This window comes from Centrocercus urophasianus, unplaced genomic scaffold (genome assembly GCF_019232065.1).
Source record: "Centrocercus urophasianus isolate 14NV4802_14NV808 unplaced genomic scaffold, USGS_Curo_1.0 seq_22, whole genome shotgun sequence".
Classification (NCBI taxonomy): Eukaryota; Metazoa; Chordata; class Aves; order Galliformes; family Phasianidae; genus Centrocercus; species Centrocercus urophasianus.
In genome coordinates this window covers 4,419,215-4,441,707 of record NW_024884778.1, presented here as the reverse complement: position 1 = coordinate 4,441,707, position 22,493 = coordinate 4,419,215, and the positions used below count along the sequence as shown (strand labels likewise).

Here is a 22,493-nt window from a genome sequence, read left to right as displayed (position 1 = left end):
CTGATGCTGTCAGCATCCTTGAAACTGGAAAGATGCTTTTGTAAGTCCTAAATCTGCATTATACAGCCCTTTGGCAGCTGTGTGTATCACAAGAAAATTTACATGACTGGCTTGAGTTCATGTTAACTGAAGAAAAATAATTAAAACCTGAAATAATTTACCACGTGTTTCATTAGTGAATGGCAACAGCCCAGGGCGCAGGAGCTGTGAAGCAAAGGAGAGGTATAACCAAGCACCTGGAGATGCCCCACATTCCCAGTGCTGCTGCTGGAAACTGCCTAGTGCTGCACGTTAATGAAGGACAGCTCAGGAGGGCTCTGGGTACCTTTCTCCATCTCCAACAGAAAATGGGCATCAGTTCCCCCACTCAAACATGTGCCACTCAACCGGCCCTGCTGTGCTTTCCATGCCAGCCTCCAACTGTGCAGTTCAGCTGCTCTCAGGAGAGTTTAATTAAAGAACAGACTATGGCAAGGCAAATGTGTTTGCATGTGATAAGTGTCTGAACCAACCACCCAAGGCATATGCCATCCAACAAATGCCTGGAGTCATTCACTTATCCAAAAGGTTGTGACAAAATAGTGCTGTAGATTTTGAAGAGTCATTTCAGATGGAATATATATTTACCATGAGATAGTTTTTAAATTGTTAATTATCCTTCTACTCCTCACAGACTTCCCATCCACTGCCCACTTCCATGGTCTTAATTTCTTCTTTTAAATCTCATGACCCCCGAGCAGTCAAGGCTTAAGATAAGACTCTAGAAGTTGATCTTCCCAAAGCCCACTCTTCATCCATCAACTCTTGCTCAGGTCTCTGCATATCCTGTCCTACAGAAGATCACCTTGCAACAGGATGGGTAAAAATGAATATCTCAAGCCAACAGCATTAACTCCAGCCACAGTTGCTCAAGTTATATGACTGTCTTTATGGCTTTCTTGTGCTCCACTCCTGAGAGAGTCTGGCAGACAGTTTAAGCCCTGGCAACAGTCACAGGAGTCAAGACCATTGCTACCTTCTGAGAAGATCCTCAGACCAACCCCAGTCCTTCAATCTCCCTGTGTATTATCACATGTAAGGAGTCACAGATTTTAGTCCTCTAGGTCCTCAGTGAGCATTTAAGAGCTCATTATACATGAATATTCATTACTATTAGAAGTTGGACTCAATGGCTCTTACAGGTCTCTTCCAACTCAGGTGGTCCTGTGTGGAGCCAAGAGTTGGACTCGATCTTCACGGATCCCTTCCAACTCGGGTGACTCTATAATTCTATAATTCCTTTTTAAATGTTTTGTGGTTTCATGCTTCCCCCCCCTTTTTTTTTTGTTTGTTAAAAGAGGAAAAAAAAAAGAAAAGAGCTCCATCACAAATCAGCACATATTCAGTAAAAACAAAGTGCCATTTGTTTGAACCATCCCTGCAGTATCTGGGGTGCAGAGGACCTGGCGGGGTGACAACGCCAACTTACCCAACTGCACAACAGGCTGCGCTTTGGAAACGCTGCAAATAATTAAGCACACAAAGGCCAAAATCTTGATATGAAAAGTGAATGAGGTCAGTCTGCCCTCATTTTCCTCACAGACTGTAAGGAAGACAAAAATAAGAACTCCAACAATACTAAGAATACGATGCTTGGTCTTTTCTGCCAGCACAGCTCTGTCTATAATGGGCCTGAAAAAACTGCATCCTAATCAGTAGAGCTTTGCTAGCAAAAACCCTGAAGTAATGCAATTACTTTGGCCAAAATCATCACTTTGCTAGGATTTTAGTCTCTCCTGGGCACAGGTTTAAGCTGTGTGAGCAAAGAAGCCAGCAGCAATCCCTTTCAAGTACTGACAAACCTTAAGTAAACATGAGAACAACTATAGTTGTTTAAATAAACTATCAAAATATAGCACTATTGAAGACAAGTTTGGCCAAAAAAAAAAAAAAAAAAAAAATTTAAAATTGGGAGATTTAAGGATTTAAAATTGTTCTTAAATAAGAAAAGGATCAATGTGCTGATAACAGTTTAAAAAGCAGCAGGTTCCAAATTACCTTATGTTGCAGGTAAACAGAAAAGAAAGCAGCACTCAGCCAGGACTTAACCACCTTCTAAAAATAACGTATCACTTTGACATTTACACCCTTTATCAAATCAGTAATTCTTTCAAACAAAAATCATGGTGATAAATGAGCCAAGTGGGCACTGTTTTCTCCACAGAAGGAATTACTCACCTAACAGCAAAATACAGCGTTGCTGGGCCTGGTTTCTTGGGCAAGTCATGATCCAAGACTCTGTGGTCCAGCTGCAGCCAGACACTCTGACCTCTGCAGGAACAGATTGGGGAGATGGTTAAAACTGGGAAGAAACATGGGTTTTTCAATGTTTTTGCTCCAGCGTGAGTCCTTTTTAGAATAGCAAAAGTCAGCTCTGATGCAGGCAAGCAGTTAATCACCTTTTCCTCGCTCTCTAATTGTAGGATGTTGACATAGTTTGCTTTTGGACATTCGGGAACACCAGCCACAGCTTCACACATGACCCCATCTCAGAACTGAAGGCCTCACATAGGAACTCATTAGTGAGGCAGCTGAAACAGCGCTCTGCATCACAGCCTCCCTAAGTGAAACTAGAAATGAACCAGAAAAATAAAATAAAATAAGAAACCCCTCAGCCCCTGTAACTTTCCCCACAATCTGGGGGTCAGGGCAGCCTAGGAATCAACTGCTGCCCCACAGCACTGGGACTGGCCAGCCATGGAGCATGGGTGCCCTCCAGAGGCCACAGTGAGCACCCAGGCTCAGTTTGGAGCACCCAAGGGAGTTTCTGGGGCCCAAAGGATAGTTTTGGGGCTTTTAAGTAATCCCCTGGGCAGCACTTTACCAGCACCTATAATACTCCAGAAATTCATGGCATCTCTTCTTGGGGAAAAAAGCCAAGTGTCAACAGCACTCTTGAGGGATTTTAATAGGTGAGCTTGAAGAATGCACCTTCCAACAGTCAGGATTGTAGCTTGAAAAAGATTCAAGATGAGAGCAACTTAAAAATAATACACTGGTGCTGAAAGGGTTCCACAGGCAAGCAGCTCCTACCAGCTCCTGTGAGACCCAGAAGCCAGTCCTGCACCTGTGATGGGAGCTACCACATGGGAAATGTCATAATCCATTTTTTCTTTAACACAAATTACTATACTTACGTATCATCTATAAATGTTATCCCAAAGTACTCCTTTTCTTTCAGGTTGAAGTGTGAGGCCACCAGATCCAGCAACTCTCGAGACAGAAGCTTGGGCTGTTGAAAGAACCAACACCACTCAGTTCATTTCAGTTCAGACTTCTCAATGATAATGAGAATTTCCACTGGAAGCACCATGCCCAAGTGGAAAAAAACAGGTCTGAGGACGGGCTTGCATGCCTGAAAGCATGTCTGTTAATTTTACCTCTATTGGTAGCTATAGTAAGAGAGATATAACTTCTTCAAATATCTCTTACAACTTCAGCCCCAAATTGCACTCCTTAAACTACTAAGCAGGGAAATCTGGCTGCAACTACAAAACAAGCATTTATATTTAATCAACTAAGGGACAAATCAGAACCACACAGGGGAAGGTAACAAAGTACTTTGGAGCTCTAATACAACTTTTTCAGTGGGTTTATTGCATGGTTTAAGACTTTCCAATGGGCAATTCTTTGGTGCAATTCCCAGCACAGGTACACAGGGCATTACAGGAGCAGAATGAAAATGGGTCAGCACTGGGCCCAGCCATACTATACCAGTGCCCAAACCAGAAGGGTCTTTACCTGAACCAGCAGCTCCAAGTTCCTGTCATCGAGGAGATGCACCTGGCAGTGCCGGCCCTCTGTCATCTGCAAAGACACCAACATAGCACAGTCAGAACAAGAGGACCCTGGCTCATAGTACAGCCAGAGGTGGTGGCAATAGCTTCCTGCGCTTCTGATAAGTGGGGATGACCAGGGACCAAAAAAAACCTCCAAAACCAAAAAAATCTATGCAATGCTGCAACCAAAAGTAGGCCTGCTGCCCAGGACCTGGTCTCCATCCTGGATGGGTTCCCACTGGACAGTGTGTGTGCATGTATCAAGAGTTGTTCTAACTGCACAATTAAGAATGGAATCAGACTCCCTCAGCTCCTAGTCTGCATCACATTTATCTATTGCAAGCAATCTCTCCTCTTCTCATAAGACCTCAGAAATAGCTGCACGTTATTATGCCCTTTTAATATCTGCCCTTTGAAATTCAATACATTTCCATAAAGCTTTTACATTATTTAAACTCTGCTCTAATTCTGGGCTCCTGGCAGTGCAGGCAGAGGGCTGGCAGCACAGCTCTGGGGCAAAAGATGGTGGAGGGAACCTGGATTTGGACATCTCACCACTTCAGAACAACTCATGAACCTGACAGCACTGGTTTCTCTCTAACTCCATTTTGAGCTCTGAGCAGAAAGTTGCTCACAGGGGATCCCAGAGAGATTGAGAGCAGCACACACACCCCTCCATGGGGACAAGGACAGAAGATATACTGCTACACACCCAAAGACTCAAAAATGAATAAAAGTGGATCCTTCCTTCAGCCAATTCCAGTACAAGTGAACAAATCTCATCTCCTCCCAGTACTGCCCTGTTTCAGGGCTGCAGCACTGCCTCTGTCAGGAGCAGTCAGCTCCTCTCGGCCAAATTAACAAAGGTTTACTGTTTGAACTAATTGAGTTCCTTTGGAGCAAAACCCACGAGAGAGCTCCTTTCTGAGCAGCTTGGCAAGAAGACTGGGGGTGAACAATGCCAAGCACAGCTGTCATATGTGGAAAACCAGAGATAGAGTACCTGCAGCACCAGCATTCTAAGATTACTGAAAATATAGATTTGTGTAATCACATGTATCACATTTCTCACCAAAACACAACAATGGTGGAAGGATCATTAGCAGAGCAAGTCTAGCCCAAGAAACAAATCATAGCAGAGCAAGTCTAGCCTAAGAAACAAATCAAACAGTCAGAAAACAGTTTCCATTTCTTGTACTAGAGTAAGTGTGAACTTGCATGCAAGCACCAGGTGAAAATGGACCTCAGTCCCCATGGGAACATCAATGACCATCTCTATGCAAACCACAGCCACATCCCTGCAAAGGCTTCCACCCTCTTCCCCCCAGGTTTTGGAACAAGGCTGCAGCATCCCAGTGCAGGCTCCCAGCACCTGATGTGTCTGCTGAGCATTGTGTGCTGCCCTTTAATCCATTACAATCCCATCACAGGTCCATATGTGTTACCTGGAGCTGAGGGCCCGCCTCTGTATGTGTGCATAAACAAGCCACACACTCCCACCAATTAAGCACTTCATCAGTGCACCCTTCGAGGTGGTGCATTTCTGGCTCCTGCACACTGTTACCAATCTGCCCCTGGTGTGAGGTGTCAGATCCAATGCTGTTTCTAAATCATACCCCATCTGTTGCTCTGAGATAGCAAAAGGGTTGCCATTATTTAATTGCTAGCTGCTTTAGCTTTCACCCAGTGCAGTCGCATTAATCACTTCTGTTTTAATTGCCTCAGTTGTCTATTGTCGAGTAAAAAGGTTTCTGGTATCGCAAACACATACACAAAGCCTTGTGCTGAGCAGAGAGGAAGGTTGTTGGTGAGACTAAAACATCAAAGATGTACCAACCATAACCCGGGTTCTATTCAGCTACCCAAGGTGATCACAATAGTCCTTAAAAGTAATTGAACTTCATGGCACTATTAAAGATAGGTGAGATATAATTATCTCCCATTTTATTGATGAGTCAACGTAAGGACATGGTTGAGGAGTGATTTTCAGAAGGGCTGAGTACCCACAGCCATACTGTGGTTGGGAGGAGTGGCTGCAGACGCTTCGAAGATGCTGGACTCACAAGGAGCCAGAGCCAGCCCTGCCTGCAGCACAGCTTCTGCTGCATGAGTGCAGCTGGGGAAGGTCTGCTAGAAGGGCATCCCTGCTCCCCAGTTCCTCAGCAGGGCTCACCAAAGAAGACCAAACATCAGCCCCCAGCTCCAATCACAGACCTACAGCTCCAGCACCCTGCTACTCGCTGCTCAGCAGGTGCTGGGTTCCCCCTTGCCCAATTCCCAGCTCCTTGTGAGCTCCTCATGGTCACACTTTCATCTTCAATTCAATGTGCTTGGCTAATCTGAACAATATAATTGATTTTCTATTTAGCTGGACTGATCAGTCATGAGATGAGCACAGCTGTCCGGCTCAGCTAAGAGGCAGCATATGCACTCCTGAGATATATATAGACTCACATCTGTGTTTTCAGCTCATTCCCATTGATTTTGCATTGTCTGTGCAAATGAACAATTTTGTTATTTTTGCAGCATGCACCCAAGTTGGCCTTTTCAGCAGTTATTTTTTAAAAGGATGCTAATATTTAAGCTATTATCCAGTGAAGAAGGAAGCAGTGTAACATTAAGAATCCCCATCCCATTCCCAATAGGAAACCAGCAGAACAATGCAACACAAACATCTCACCATTACATTAGCAAAACTGTATCAAAATGCTGGATTCTTATTCTTTCCCAATGTCACCCTTATGCTTAGTGCACAAGCAACTGGAAAATGAAAAAAAAAATGGAGAGGAATTGAAAGGAGGGGGAAAAACCCCATTGAGTGCAGTACTTTTGTATCACTGCAACTCTGCAGCCCTCCAAACTCACAAGTGACATTGGGCTCGCAGCAACCCAAGAACCACCAAGGTTGGAAAAGACCTTTAAGATCATCCAAGTCCAATTGTCCGCCTCATCTATGCACATCTCCAATGAAGGAGAAGGAACAACTCTCAGAATGTGCATGGAAATTAAGCACAGAGTAAAAACAATTCTCTGCAGTGGGTTGAAACATTGAGAAAGGTTTAATACAGCTGTTTCTTCACATGGTTGGGAGTTTTGGCCTGAAGAAGTCCTGAAATCATACAGTAATCTTATTTGGGTTTATATTCCTTTAATACTGCCTGCTGAACAGAATTCTGTGAAAAGAGAAGAAAAATATATTTTCTCCCCCACCTCACTTTTGACAAAAATTAAGGCAAATTCTTCATGGAAAGTCAAGGAAGCAAGACTTTCCAAAACCTCAGTCCTCTAACAAAGAAAAAAAAAACAACTGTATAAAATAAGGCAGAGAGAAAAAGCTTTTTCTTGGTTATTTAAACCAATACCTTGTAATATCCTGAGTCCAAATGTTTATTTGAGAAAGAAAACCTGCAGGATATTTATTCTGCTTCTCTTCAGCACTCACTTCCTTCTTGTCTGAAGCCAGTGGTTACTTGCAGTATTTTTAGACACGTGTGTCATTGAGTTTGGAAAAAATAAAAACAAAAAGGAAAAAAGTAGTAATTAGGGCATAAACAGGAAATCTCCAAAAAACAAAACACATAGGCAAAAAAAAAAATTACTCCTCCCCTGAAGAGCAGCCCAACAAAGCTCTCCTCTTCCTCATGAGAAATCCCTGGTACTGGAGTTGCAGGGCCAAGGGGCCCTCCAAAATCTCAACGCCTGTCTCTTCGAGCAGAGCCTCAAGGCACTGCACAGGTGTGAGCCCAGGGCAGAGCAAGGATTGCACTCAAAAGAGGATTTCAACCCCAAATCCCCACTGGAGCTGCAGTTAACCAGCTATAAAGCTACACCAGTAATTTCCTGTAAGGGCGTTTTTTCCCAAATCTCTCTTCTGTAACCCATAAGGCCGTAACAGATTTCAAAGCCTGCTATTGAAGCCCCTACACTGACCTCGAGTTTTCATCAGCTTTTAGGGCTTGTTTTTTCCTTCAGTCATGAAGGCATTTCAGATCCAATCCTCAGCTGCCTTAAATCAGCGCTGCTTCACTGCCTCGATCCCAGCAGCCAGCTTATGCCTGCAAACGTGCTTTGCCTGGGAAAATAGGGAATGTGACACGAGAACGTGTTGCAATAAGGAGCTGCCCCAACCAGGTGCATCTCAGGGAAATAAAAGCAAAAGGCTTTCCCTCTGGAAGGAATGGACTACGTGCTGGTGAGAAGGGAAAAGTGATAATTCCAGGTTTTGGTTGGTACATCTTTGATGTTTTAGTCTCGCTAGCAACCTTCCTCTCTGCTCGGATCTTCTTTGGGTGTCTGTTGGGAGAGCAAACCTTGCCATGGTCCAGCACTTGGGGTCATACAAAGCTTGAAGGAAAAAGAGAAATAAGAAACAAAAGTTGGGTTTGATACCAATATTTCTACAAAGGCCTTTTAAAAGATCCACAAAGGTCTCAAGAAAAATGCCTGACGTAGCTCTTTGCAGCCCATGGGTCCCCCAAGCCCATAGCACTGGTGGGCACAGATAGGCTAAGAAGCAACACGTGCCGTCCCACTGCTGCCCTGCTCACTCGAACAGGGCCAAGATTTTGCCTTAAATCATTTCTAATCCTGCTGTTAACCTTAAAAGAAATCAGGGTCTGCCTTATTTTAAATAGCCATCAGTGCGTGGGGCAGCTGGCTGCATCCTCCACTCTCCGTGCTGCAAGACAGACCACTCAGGACCAGTCCCATTCTGCCAGCAGGACCCCAAGTGCTGTACCCTCTCTCCTTAGAGCTGAGGACCTCCTTGTGCCTTTTGTCCCACCAGACAGAGACCCGCAGGAGACTTGTCCTTGAATATAGCATGCACTGAAGCCATGCTTATGTTGGGACAGGCTGAGACTACTCACTTCAGTGCACACTGGTATTGATGCCCCTTGGATGATGCTCTCCAAGGAAATCTTGGCTCTGCTGAAAGTTTGGCAAAGGGTTCGAGGTAAAACACACTGCCTGGAACCAGAGCATAAAGGATTTCTAGATTGCATGGCACCTTCCTAAAATAGTCTGATGAACTGGAGATGGGAATTAAACTTGGCTGCTGCAGACTGATGGCAGCGGCTCAGCCAGGGGGTGATGGAGCCTGGCTGCTGGCAGCCCCACTGCTTTGCCCTACTGCACTGAACACAGCTTTCAGGGCCAAGTGTTGAATTTTCCTCAAGTCTCCTTTCCCCCATTTATTCTGCTGTCTCTCACCACAAGGGACAGCACATTTAAGACAATCTTCCAGTTCTCTACATTTCACTGATCATTTGCCAGTTCCTGCAGAATGACAGGCAAAGCTTCACACAGTCACTGGAACGATGAAACTTCCTGCAGAGTGCCAAAGGGCTTCTGAGCACCTTCCCCTCTCCCAGAGGGCTCAGATGTGAATAACCAGCAACAGTTCTGTGATCAGGGTATGCTGAACCCCTTTGGCTGAAGGGAGAGAGGTCAGCAGCTTTCTGAAGGGACAGCCCACTTGCTGCAGAGGTACCCTCCTCAAACTAGATCAAGATCTTACTCAATATCAAAATGCTTCTCAGGTTGTGTCATTCTGCAAGCACCACTGTCCCCATTCCTACCACTTTGCAACGTATTTCACACAAAAACAAGGGAAGAATGGACAGTCAGCTTATACACAGAACTGAGAACTCTATGGCAAGTCCTAAAACTCAGGAAAGTTAATAGGAAGGAATCAGCACAGCTTTGCTGTAAATATGAAGTCAATGAAAGTCTCCATCCAACATCTGCTTTTCTCAGCAGAGCGCAGCAGGCATGTTTATCACACAGCACTGGGACACTGCCACCAGTTCATTGCTATGCACGAGCCCCTGGGGGAGGGGAAGGGGGGTTTGTTCCTGTGCAGCCTCCTGGGGACAGCAGGGAAAAAGGATCCTGTGCAGTCCCACAGGTTTCCATGGCATAAAGAAGACTCATGGAGCACACAGAGCAATGCAGCTCTGCGTCCTTTTCCCACCGTGGTCCTTGCATGTCACTCATCTGTCCTCCCATCCCTCCTTGCCCCCCATCCCAGCCCCTTCCTCCCCATCCTGTCCTGGGCTTTTCCAGCTGCTCAGTGCTTGGCAGGAGCCCCTCAGGAAACCTGGACAACAGCCCTGACCAGACATGAGGTAAGCAGGAGGCAGGAAAAAAAAAACAACAACAACAAAACAACAACCAGCAATACAAGTCCATCTGAACCACCTGTAATTAAAAAAAAAAAAACATGCAAAGAGCAAGCCAATAAAGCAAGAAAAGCCCCAAACCCTCAGCTCTCTGCAATCTGTTCATGGGCTGCACTCAGTACTGAGCGGTGTTGCTGGGGCACTGCTGGTGGAGAGGAGCCAGCATCCAGTGCCAGGCAAACACACCGCTATGCTTCAAAGCACAACTGCTCCTCTGATCTCAGCTCTTCCTCAGCAGCCGTTGATGAGCTCCATGTGCATTTGGCAGCCCTGTGCCAGCCTCTCCAGGACGGCTTTTCAGTGTGAGGGGTAGGGACCTCACTGATGAGACATTTAATAGCTAGATGCTGAAAGGAGCCACTGTACCAAACACTGGCTGCCTCACCCGGTGGCTTATGAATTTGGGCTTTGTTCAGCTTAAATCATATTGCAAGCAGCCTATAAGGGTAACATTTGAAAACATGTTTTCTCTGTGCTCTGAAGTGACAGACCTGATTTCCAGCTGCAGCAAGTTAGCAGGATCAGGTTTGGTTTAGCGCTTTGCTAACGCAGCTGTGAGAGCACAGACAACAGAAGCAGGAGCAGCAGCTGTAAGTGCTGAGGGTAAACACACAGCCCTTATCTGCACAACAGAGTGCAGAAGATGCACAGAAGTTCTTACAGACTCATCTGTCAGAAGAGCAAGCGCAAAAGGTTCAGCCAGCACTACCAAAGCACCAAAAGCAAACTCGCGGTACTCTGCATGCTTTCTATCTGTCTTCCCTCCTACAAGCACAGATTCTAAACTCTGCATTACTTTCATGCAATGATAGTTAAAAACAAAATTACCATTGTCTGCCACTGCTAAGCATCGGAAATTAAAATACAGGTTCTTACCTCCAAGCCACAACCCTACTGGTTTAAAAGGACTGGAAAAACACAAGAAGCACACAGCAAGAAACATGCACTCAGCCTTTGTATTTTCTGCACATTTGAGCTGGGGAAGAAGGGAGACACGATCCCAGGCTTCTTCCGTTGCCATAATCTCAAGGAAGTGACCTTAGCATTTGTTGCTTTGATTACAGATTCAGAAACAAAAGCCCTTCCAGCGTGAGTCAGGGGATGCAAGATGTTGAAAAGTAATTGTTACAAACGGGTAGGGGTGAGCAGGGAAAGCACTGCAATTATTAACCCCTCTATTATGAAACAAAGCCAAGTCCAAAAGCAGCAGCTGACCAAAGGCACAGTGCAAGGTGCCCACCTTGGGGCAGAGGATCTCAGACCTTTCACTCAAAATTTGTAACAGAAATGGAGCTACAGTTTCAGAAGCATTTTCCCAGCTCAAGTTTCAGCAGATGACATTCCCAGGCCCAGCTAATGGGAAACATGACCAAGGCAGCAGGCACCATGCACTCAGTTCTTCATTGCCCATCATTGCAAGAGGCACTCCAGGCACTGCACTGCTCTGCATTTCTCATGTTCCTTTCCAAGGCACATGGCTGCAACCTTGGATTGGGCCCACCAAAAAAAACTAGTGGGCAGCTGGTGTGTGCAATACCAGCAGGAACACAAGCTTTTAGATCACAGCACAGATTCACATCCTCAGGTGGTAAAAATGGCAGAGGAGCACCACAGCTCTGTACTGCAGCACCCAACATGGGCTGGGTGCAATGGCCCCAGAGCAGGCTAATATTCTTGTACTGTCTCATGACTCCAAGAGTTTTCCCAACAGTGCTCAATATCACGAGTTCCATGGGAAAAAAACACGATCTGCAAGGATTGAGGATGCTGGTTCTGGTCCAGCCCGCTACTCTAGACCAGCAAACTGAAGGCTGGCAGCTGAGGCAATTTTGTAAAAGTATTTCAGAGTCACAAACTTGTGTTCATCTCCAAATGCAGGATCTAAAGCCTCAAACTAGTTGGAAAATAGAGTGAGTCATTTTTCCTTAGAGACATGACGTGAAGGTTACCTGGGTGGTGCCAGGCTCTGCTCCACTGGAACGACAGGGACAGGCAGAGGGGAAGAGCACAGCTCCTTGGGAACTTACAAATACAGATGGAAGTGCACAACTCAGCTGTGCTCTGAGCCACAGGCAGTTTTTCTAGGTGGGAAAAGTTGGTTTAAAGGAAAGGCAGTGTACTAGGAAAGGGTTCCAGCAGCTGGAGACACTAAGTTAGTGATCTGATTCAGCACAGCACATCTCAATCTCTGCGCCAGCTCCTTTGGAAGTGAGCAGATGCAACTTGCTTGCCATTAGAGAGGAATTACCTGCTTTCACTAAGGCTTAGTGCACACACTTAGATGCTCTGAGTACACTTGCCCAACAGGACTCCAGTGGGCTTCTTTCCCATTAACACTCTTAACCCCCCCCAGATCTGCTGCAGCCAGCCCAGCACCCACCAGACAACTCCATACCCAACACCTGTGTTACACCCAATACCTGTCCCCAGGGCAGCCACCTCCCCAAAGCGATTCCAGCTCTTGTTTTGCTGCCCACTAACAACCTGCTCACCCAATGCCACTCCTCCTGCCTTCCTCTCTCATACAAGCCAGCTACCTGCACAAAGGACCAGCATGATGTTCTTATGTACCACCTGCCCATCAGCCCATGTTCTACACCAGGAAGACACAGAGCCTGAAATTTTGTGTTGCTTTCACTGCCAATGATGGCTTTACACAGCTAAACAACTGCACACATCTGGGCTATTCTCAGCGTTTCAATGACCCTCATGCAGCTTACCCTTCCAACCCCAAAACACACAACTGATGCACATTTAGATGGAAGGTAGAGTATTAGCAGGGAAAAGTGTACGTGTGTATGTGTGGGAGGGCATTTAAGCTAATATTTTCCAGTGCTGATAACTTTATCCTCTTTGCAGCTTCTGAGAACGAACTGGTCTCCATCTGCACAGAAGATTAGAAGAATTACTAACCACTAATTATGACTCAGAGGTTTTGAGAGCAACACAGACTGCATGAGGATGGCCTGATTTTCTTAAAATTAGGAGACAGAGATAGCACAGAGTTATTTTAAGCACATGGACAGTCCATAGAAGCTTGCCAAGAAGTGCAGTGGCAATGCTAGCAGGAGTGACAGAAAGCTAAACGCTCAGAAATGAAGTGTGGAAAAAGCAGCATGAGCCTGACATACTTTTAAGTTGCCTTTTTGTAAGCTTCTTGCTCAGCCAGAGCAAGCTGCCAGCCTCTGCACAAGGCTGTAACGGTGATTTATACCAGAACATTCACGTGGTGATACGTCTGCAAGAGATGGGTTTTGAAAAGTGGCGCCGGCGACATTTGAAATCCAACGCATTGGGTGAGCTACGTCACACTGAACACAAATACATTCGTATGGGCCAGGGTAGGCAGTGAATAGAAGGCACTGTTTGAACCTGGCACCGGGACACCCTGGAGGAAATGAGGTGAAGTTCAGTCTGGCTATGGAGTTTGTCTGCCGAGGAAGAGGGAGGAGCGGTACAAAAATCATATTTTTGTTTCAACAAACTCCAAGAGAAAACCCTGTACCATGAGCTCAAGTGGAAATATGCCTGGCAGTAATATTTGGAAAGTGGATTTTGGAAGACTGAACGTGTAAAAGCGAGCTTAACTCCCTAACTAACAGGCAGAGGCTCCTGTGAGCCACAGCCATGGGGAAATCACAGTGGAACTGCACCAGTGGGGTACAAGAGGCATCACAGCACTGGGTCAGATCATGAAAGCAAAGCAAAGCTCTTTTAGAGCAGAGGTTAATTCCCATTTCCATTTAATGTTCAAAGAGGCACATTCAGCATCCTTGAATAAGGCCTGTGAGCTCCCTCAGAAAGCCCTGAGCTGGTGGAAAGGCTGAGATGGTTCTTCTGGGCTCTGCCCAGTACAGAGCCAAGGGAGTCATGCCCCTCACCCGCCCATAACCATTGACTTATAATAGTGATAAAGAAAAAAGGAGCCTCCAAGTTTGTCGTCAGCGGTTTTGTAAAGAAAAGTGAAGGTGTGGCAGCAGAGGAAGCTCACTCCTTGCTGTCCAAACCACCCCCATTAGCACCATAGGAAACAGCAGCCAGCCGCTTCCTCTCTGCTCCACCCAGGCAGGTACAGGGCAGACACGGATAAAGCTAATTTTCTGTGCTGCGTCTGCAATTTTTTTCCCTCCTCCCAGAGGAAGTGACCTTTCAGAGGTTAAGAAGTACGTCATCCCAAAAGCCACATGACTTCAATTTACAATTCTGCAGCCAAAAGTGTTTGCCAAATTACCAGCATAACCGAATAGCCTGAGCTCAGGGATGCCTCCATCCTCCTTGCCAGCTTCCCATCCAGCAGGCATTCATCACGTTTCCTCATAGTCTGCACAGTTTGAGAATGCTTTACTTGGTTTCTCTTCCACACCCTGCAAGGAGCACACCGACGGGCACAGCATCTACCACTAAAAAACTCAACCAACCAACTTGTAATTTATAGAAGCGAGTTGGGCTGTTTTTAGCTTTGCCATCATTCAACAACCTCGCAGATATAAAACCATATCAGTTGGTTTTCACTTCTCTGTTCACTAGATTTAGGACAGGCAGCCTAAAAACTTGCAAGGGGAGAACCCAGCCGAGTTCTTCATTCTGGAGGAGGCACCTGGACACTACAGCACTGAATATATCTGCTGCACACAGCACAAGGGGCTTGGGGAAGGGTCTCCTCATGCCACACTACCAGGTCAGAGCTGCACATGAGCTTGGTACAACAAAATACAGCTCCAAGCTCCACCTCTTTCCCTCTTCTCATAGGATATAGGTACTGTTGCATGAAGACCTCTATGCTGGACTCTCACCTCAGAATTTTCCCCTAACAGCATTACTCACACTGTCTCTCTGCAGTCACAAAGAAGATCTTTGTGCCAGCTCTTCCACCACCTCTCTGCAAGTCTGCTTTCTCCATGCTTTCAGATACTCTGCTGTGGACAATACTCCCTGGCATGCAACCAAAGAATTCAGAGAGGCCAAGATCCCTCTTGCACAGGTCCAGAGGTTATTTCAGAGAGAAACAGGAGGCTCCTCAGCACTGTGGCTCCAGGGCAATAGTCAAACAGGACATCCCACCTCTGGGCTGGTCTCTGTGCATGAGACAAGGGATGGTGAGTACCAGCTAAGTGCTCCCTATACTGTGCTCAAAGGGAAGGTGATGGACAGAAGCTGCTCTGTCCTTGGGTTTTGGACTTTGAGTCACTAAGGCAGGTAAGGGCTTTATGCTGGCAGAGAGGATTGCAGTGGAGGCAGAAGGGTCTCCTCCCACGTGATAACGCTGGCAACTAGCAGCTTCAAAAGATGAAGGTGAGCTGATGTGGAAATGAGAAAGGGAAAATGTTTTTAGCACAGTTTGGGTCTCCCATCAGGTTAGCAAGCATTTTATCAAAGGACAACTTAAATATTTAAGGAAAACTTCCCAGCCCAGCAAGAAGAAACCCTGCTGGCTTTCCTTCCGTCACAATGGTGGTGATTAAAACAGGGAAGAGATCTGTTCAGTGCCACCTCACCTGAAAACAGCCCCTGGCCCTCAAAGCAGTGTGACCCCCCAGCACAGATGAAAGGGAGCTGCAGCCCTCAGGGTTGCACAGCAGCACAAGGACCTGTAACATCATCCCACCTGCACTCCCCTTGCACAGCCTGGGCACAAATAAACCATGCATGTCCCTAGGAGATGAAATCAAAACATGAAATAATTTACTCAGCCTCTTACAGGGTTGTGACATCCACCCAGGCTGTGACACCAACTGCTGTGCGCTCGCTCTGCTCCCACCAGCATCAGGGGGGATCCCACCAGGGTTTTCAAACAGCAAAAGGCCAAGAGTTGAGCACAAAAACCAATGTGTTGCACAACCCAAGGAAGAGCCACAGGGCATTCTTTCAGCCATCTCTGTTTAACTCACCCCAAAATGACCATTAGGAAATTCCTGACATTAAGATGTGAGAGCAGCTTTGTCCCTGTCCAGTTCCATCGTGGGGAGGACCTGGCACAGCCCAGTGTGATGGGTAGCATCCAGGTCCCCACCCAGCACAGGCACTGTCTAGCATCACTCATCTCCTCATTTTGCCCATTTTCACATCCTCATAGCAGCAAGGGAGTGATGCTACTTGAGAGCAAGGACAAACTAATCCCTACCCCAAGCCACAAGAACATGGTAACATCAGACAGAGGTACAGTCCCACTTTGTTTCAAAAGAACGTTACTCTTTGAGGCAGCCACTGGCAAGCAGCAGCTGAAGAGTTGAGTCCATCTGCTGTCAGTGGGTTCTTGGCCAGCCCAGCAGCGCTGGTGGGGCAGGACAGGTCAGCAGGCAGGGGCAGGGAGGGACAGCAGCCAGGCTGTGCATTCCCAAACAATCCATGTACTCAGATGATATTCATCTGTATGCAATGCCAAGGTAATTTCAAGCACAGTAAGAGCCATCAGTTGTATAGCTGCTCTCCCACTGCTGGGCACACCTGAACCTAGGCATGCCTTCCAGCTAAACAGCAACAGGTCCCTTTGGGATTGCACAGGTACAGATGTCCCTTTAGCACTGCTTCCACGTGCACGAGAAGCTTTAATGATTACAGAGGGAGGGCAGTTTTGCTGGGAGCTCTGTAGCTCCCCACACTACAGAACAGCAGAGAGAGAGAGGGAGAGAGAAAGAAGGAGCAGCTTGGAAACACCCAAAATAAACAAACATCCCAGTGACACACCAAGATTTATCACAGACAGAGCCACTGCAACGCAAACTGCGATCTCCAATATCCCGCTGTGACAAACAGAGCCCCGCACCCACATCCCCGCTGGCAGCTCCGCAAGTGTCCCCTACCTGGTAGACATCCCCGAGGCCGCACCATGCCCGCAGCGCTTGTCGGCACGCCCGCAGCCTCCCCGCGTACCACCGCCGGAGCGCCGTCACCGTCAGCGTCCAGACGCATCGGCTGCCCCCGAGCAGCAGATCCTCCACCCCGCACATCAGCACCGAAGCCATGGGTCCAGCGAACCTCCGCGTCCCGCCTGGCTGGGTGTTTAGCACGCTGGCATGCCGGCTTGCTGGCTTTATAGGGCGTGCAGAGAGCCGCTTCCAACCTCCCAACAAACTCCTCTTTCACGGCGCTTCCTGGGCAGGCTCCAGGCGTGCCCCCAGAGCCAGCGGCTGCAGTAGCCCGGCTCCGCCAGCAGCTCACACAGCAGCCTTGTTCTTCCGAGCGGCTTACACAAATCTCCGTTAAGCTCCGGGAGCTGCCACCAGGTTTTCTAATTAAATTTTAACCCTTTTGCCACGTGTCCTGACAACAACCCCATTTATACGCCACCGCCGTTAAGGGATTAATGGAGCTGCCGCCCTGCTCCGAGCTCCGCCGTGCGTTCGTCCGCATCGCTCAGCTCCGAGGAGAGGACCCAGCGGGAGGATCACACCGACACCTCGTTATCTGCCACGCGGGGAGCCGAGCTGTCAGCGCTTTCTCCCTGGGAATCCTATTTTAAAAAGCACCTTTGGGAAAAGCAAGTGGAGGGGAAAAAAATAGATCAGCGCAGCTCCTGTAGAATGGAGGCACCGATTTCCTCAGCTTGGGCGGCAGAAGATGCCAGAAGTACAAAGCTCTGTTTGCATTCGTACCGGCTGAAAGCTCAACACCTGCCGAAGAGACAGTGCTGCTCTCCTGCACAACTCTCACAGCTCCGTTGACGCAGCGCTTGCTGCATGAGAAAAAACAAAGCTCCTCGTGCACACTTCACACACAGAGCACGGAGAATAAACACAGAGCTAACAGCCCACGAGGGAACACAGCCTTGATGCTTAATCTTATACCAAATCCCAGGCAATCCACCCTTCTGGGGCAGAAGTTGTTAATGCCAGCATGCTGCACCCCTCATTTGTGAGCTCTTTCCTAGCAAAAGCCAAAGGGAGCAGCTCTGGGTGGAAATCAAAAGGCAATTAACCTTTTTAAGACCACTCATGGGATTTGAGGTTTCCTAAAGTTTTCTGGGGCCAGAGCTGTGAGGGGCCCAGTATGCAACTGTCAGCACCTCACTGATGGAACTGCACAAAGAGCAGACTTTGGTAAAAGCACCAGCCAGACCAACCCCACTGCCTCGCACAATGAAATGAACGAACAGGCTGGGAGTGGAGTGAGTAACGGCTGCATGGGAGAGCTGAAGCTCCCTCATTTTGAGTGTTACGGCTGCTTTTTGTTAGACAAAATCCATGCAATGTTTTCTTCCTATTCACTTCAAGGACAGATGCTTTGGCAGCAGTGAGGGGAAGCACATGCTGCTCGTTTTGTGAGAACCCACCCAACATCTGAGGCCATTCAGACCCCAGTAACAGTAGGAACCACAGCGGTGTTGCCCAAACAGCCCAACCCCAGTGGTTATCCCCACCCCATGAGCAGAGAAACCAAGAGGCTCTCTTATTTGGTACCAAACCTCAATGTCACTTAAGACCCAATTTGATTTTCAAATGGGTTGCACCATCTGCAAACAGCTTCTACACAGTCATGGCTGTTCTGGCCCAAATGCTTTCAGGGGAGGAAGATATCCTGTGTGCTCTTAACACAGGGAAAGTATTTGCAAATCCTATTCTATTCCATGTCAGTCCTCATACTGCAAGAACCCACGGTTGCACAGTCAGCTCATATCCTAGTTGAGAGTCGACAGTAGAGCAGTTCTGCAGATTGCTGACAGCCTGTTTCAGACAGGCTTTGGACCTGCATGTCACCAAGCATTGCACTTCTTCCTCGTGCATACAACGAGCTAAGAGTGGCTCTGCCCATGATGCTTGTATCAGTTGTCTGTGCAGCTCCAAGGAGTTCAAACATCTCAGACGTGCTCTCAATACGGGAAAGACTATGACAACTATTTCAAACATCTGAAGCTGCTATGAAGCAACATCTCTCCTCAGTTCTTCCACACCAGGGTGAGAAAAGGAGCTCATATCTCCAAGTCGCTTTGTGGTGGGGTCTATGCTGCAAAGTGGACCTAATCTACCTCACACCAAGCCAAGCCAGGAGGTGCTCACCCAGCCTGGCCCAGGGCACGATGGCTTGGAGCCTGTAGCAGGTTTCCACTCATCCAGGGCAGAGACAGTACTTGTTATAACAGACCTCAGGCTCTACAGTTAAAATCCAGCACCTCAAGAATTTCATTGCTCCTTTCAATGTTCTCTCAGCCTGTGGCCACAAGGAAAGCTTCCTGAATCTTGGGTGTTACTCATCACTGCTCTATATTCCATGTTTAGGGCACTTGAAAATCAGTATGGATGTACAAAATGAGAAGTTTTTGTTTTCCACTGGAAGAGGCCACTGCCACCATCTGCAGTTACCCCAGGCAGCTGAGAGTAATTGCAGCTGGACAGCACTGCTCAGAGAGCTGTTGGGAGCACCTCCCGTGGTATCTGCACATTGTGGTCAAGCCATCACCAAAGTTAAACACAGATTAAAAAAGAAAATCCAAGTTTCTGTCATTTTTGGGTTCCATTTCTAGACAAAAAAAAAAAAAAAAAAAAAAAAAAAAAAAAAGCAGCTTCATAGTTAAGGAAACAGCATAGGGAATGGCCTCATCCTAAGCCAGGAAAATCAAATCATGCCACTCTGAAAAGTTATAAGGCTTGCTCTACTCTGTTGTCTTTTGTGCCTTTTCCCCCTAAATAAGGAAAAAGGATGGGCATTTTCTCCTTTGATGTAACAAAAAGTATTTTTTAAATGTGGCACAATCCACAGTATTTTTAAATGGCACTTGCATATGGGGCAGTTACCCTTTGTGCCTCCAACCCTCCTGTGCTGCTGGGACAGCCCCAGCCAACTCCATCTCAGCCACAGGGCTCTCCCCAACACATGGAGGAGCAGAGTTGATAATACAAAGAAGAGTTGAGTGTAATTCAGAACACTGGTGATTTAATTTGGGACTGATGAAGCATCCATTCAGATTGGCTTTGCCTTCTGTGGACTTCTTTCAGAATGTGATTCCAGGTGTTTTAATTTGAAGTATATAACTGATATTCGCGTTCCTTAGGAGAATAAAGGTCGCAGGAAATTCACTATGGGAAAGCTAATAGGATGCCCAAAAGGCTTTCAAAAGTCACAGAAACCAAACCTTCATGGGGAAAAAATAGCTATCTCAGAAAGATTTTGTAGACGTATGCAGCACTCTCAAGGTAGAGAGATATTACAAATCTATTTGATCTGCAGCTATATGAACAACAGGGCATTCATTTCTGGTAAGGAATGAGCCCACAGAACAGGAATCTAAGGAGCACACTGCTAACAGGATGTGCAGAAAATGTGATGTGCAGCAGATTCATGCTTTTCTTTGTATTATTGATTGTATTCCTGGAATAACAAATGCTAAAAGGGAACAAAGGTTCACCAACATAATAGGAAAAGATCTCAGAGGGATCCTCAGCCCTCCTTGCATGTTACATTCTGTGCCACAACGAATGGAATGAGGGTAGCTGAATCACTGCTTTTCTTTTTAAGGTACCTCATACAAAGATCACATGGATACATAATTCATCTACCTGAGAGGCCACAGGACAAAAGCATCAGTTTCCTCTGACATCTACAAAGTTGCATTCCCACTAGATACAGACCACTGATTAGAAACACAGAAGAGGACACACAGCCAGACCCTGGTGGCAGGTAATGACATTAAGGCTTTGATCCTTTTTGGTCTCTGCACCTTCAGCAGTAAAAGGTGAATTATTGTGCAGATGTACCGAATAATTATAAGGGCTAGCAGATGTCTGCCCAAGCCATTGCTTTAAGTCCTTACCATGGCTTTTGTCCATAGTCTGTATTCACTTACTTCGAATGAAGATGTCTGCAACCAATGCTCAGTCCTCTATAAGGCAAAAGACAAGGTGCAGAAAAGACCAAGAAACCATTGAGACAGCCCTAGCAGAGTCCTGAGAACCACTTCTGCTTTGGGCATGCCACTGCATGGATATCTGCTTCTACTTCCAACTCAACAAATTCAAATCCTCAAGTCCTGACATCCTGGGATGATCTCAGGGCAGGCCAAGCCCCTCCATGCTCACTGCTTACTTGTGCAGCTTCAGCTCTGAGGAAGTCCTCACATCTCCTTAGCACTTTCTTTAAATTCTTGTCTTGTAAGAAGCCTGTCAAGCTGTGAGCATTAATGCAATTAACCCCAAATAAAAATGAAGTGACTTTTCAAAAATCATTTCTGCTATACTCTGGCCCTTAATTACCAACTTAATAAAGATAAAGTGAAGTAGTCATCAGCCATCCTCTCTTTGATGTTGTAACCTCTCAGTATGTAAGATGCTTAAAAAGCAGCAGTGGCATATGGGATAAGTCTGTAATCCAGCCTTCCCCGACTGAGAGTTTCTGAAGAGAGAATCAACTTCTGGCAAAAGGTGTTTGCAAAGCAATTTCATTCCTTGAGATTAGTAGAAAAAAATCCAGAGAGCTTTGTAATGTACTTCATCCTTTATACTACCATGAATTTTGGGTGCCTCTCAGATCAATTGTTCCAAAGATCTGTCTACTTTCACATTATCAAGCCTGAATTTAGAAAGCAAACAAAAGCTACATGGCAGGATTGTCCTGTCCTCCTCTTAGCTAGGAAGAGGAGGTGATGGATCTATCTGGAGCAGACAGATGGGAGATGCTGAAGAAAGGCATTCTCCATGAGCACCTCCAGGCACTACATGGGTTCCCAGCTCTTCCCACCAGTGTGCTCCAAGCCGAGGGGCTGCCAAACCCAACAGCAAACTGCATCCTGAACCACTCACACCTGCAGAACAGAGCCTCTCCCCTCTGCTGCCAGTTTAAGGTACAGGTTTAACAGCGGTTTTCCAACTCATGGATGAGATGCTCTCTTTTTGCCTCCTCTCTGTATGCATATTTTTCTACAATAACAATAAAGCAGTGACACACACATTTTTAAAGACAGCACTGTGCCAGAAACACAAATTTCTCACAGTCTCTACTCCACAGTAAGCTCATTATCGTTTCTTGTCAGAAATGAAGCGCCACTGCCTTTTAACTCTGCAAGTGATTAAAGCACTTACAGCCTGACTCCTTCAACAGCAACCCATACCCACATACCTGGCACTACAGATTCAGGTCAGCTTCAGCACAAGCAGCGAGTGCTCCAGTTCCACAAACTTGGAATTGCCTTCGTTTGCAACTGCCCTATCAGCACAAGGCTGTGTCACCCAGTTTCCATAGCACAGCTCTCTGGGGGCTGATATGGACAAAGCCACATTGCCCTTGTACCCTTGCAGGCTGTAGCCTCATACCTCCACCTTTCCAACACCAGTGAACAAGAGCATGAAATGCTTTCAGCATCCTGCTTTCTTCACCCATCTCACCAAGAGGTCACCACGATGGGCATCACTGTTCCCAACCTGCTTTGCTTGCCTTCCTCATGCCCCATGACCTTATTCTGCAGTGGGTGTCAGCATCACTCAGCTCCTGCTGCAGTCCTAAAGCAAGCTGGCATCCCCAGCTCTTAAAGTCAGCAAGGAATATTAAAGGGAGCCCAGAGAAATCA

The 22,493-nt window shown here is 46.7% G+C and overlaps 1 protein-coding gene across 2 annotated transcripts in view; it reads right to left on the bottom strand.

Annotated features, from left to right (window-relative positions):
• The window catches only part of FRMD4B (FERM domain containing 4B), a 65,691-nt gene extending 48,729 nt beyond the window's left edge, over window positions 1–16,962 (bottom strand). Inside the window, exons 1-4 of one of the 2 annotated variants that reach the window (XM_042823201.1) lie at window positions 16,801–16,962; window positions 3,781–3,846; window positions 3,177–3,271; window positions 2,218–2,310 (exon numbers count right to left, since the gene is read on the bottom strand). In XM_042823201.1, the coding sequence (XP_042679135.1) occupies window positions 2,218–2,310; window positions 3,177–3,271; window positions 3,781–3,846; window positions 16,801–16,962 (416 nt within the window). Of the gene's footprint in view, window positions 1–2,217; window positions 2,311–3,176; window positions 3,272–3,780; window positions 3,847–16,800 lie in introns of those variants that run through there. The other variant, XM_042823202.1, reaches the window with a different exon arrangement.
• Window positions 16,963–22,493: the final 5,531 nt, after the last annotated feature.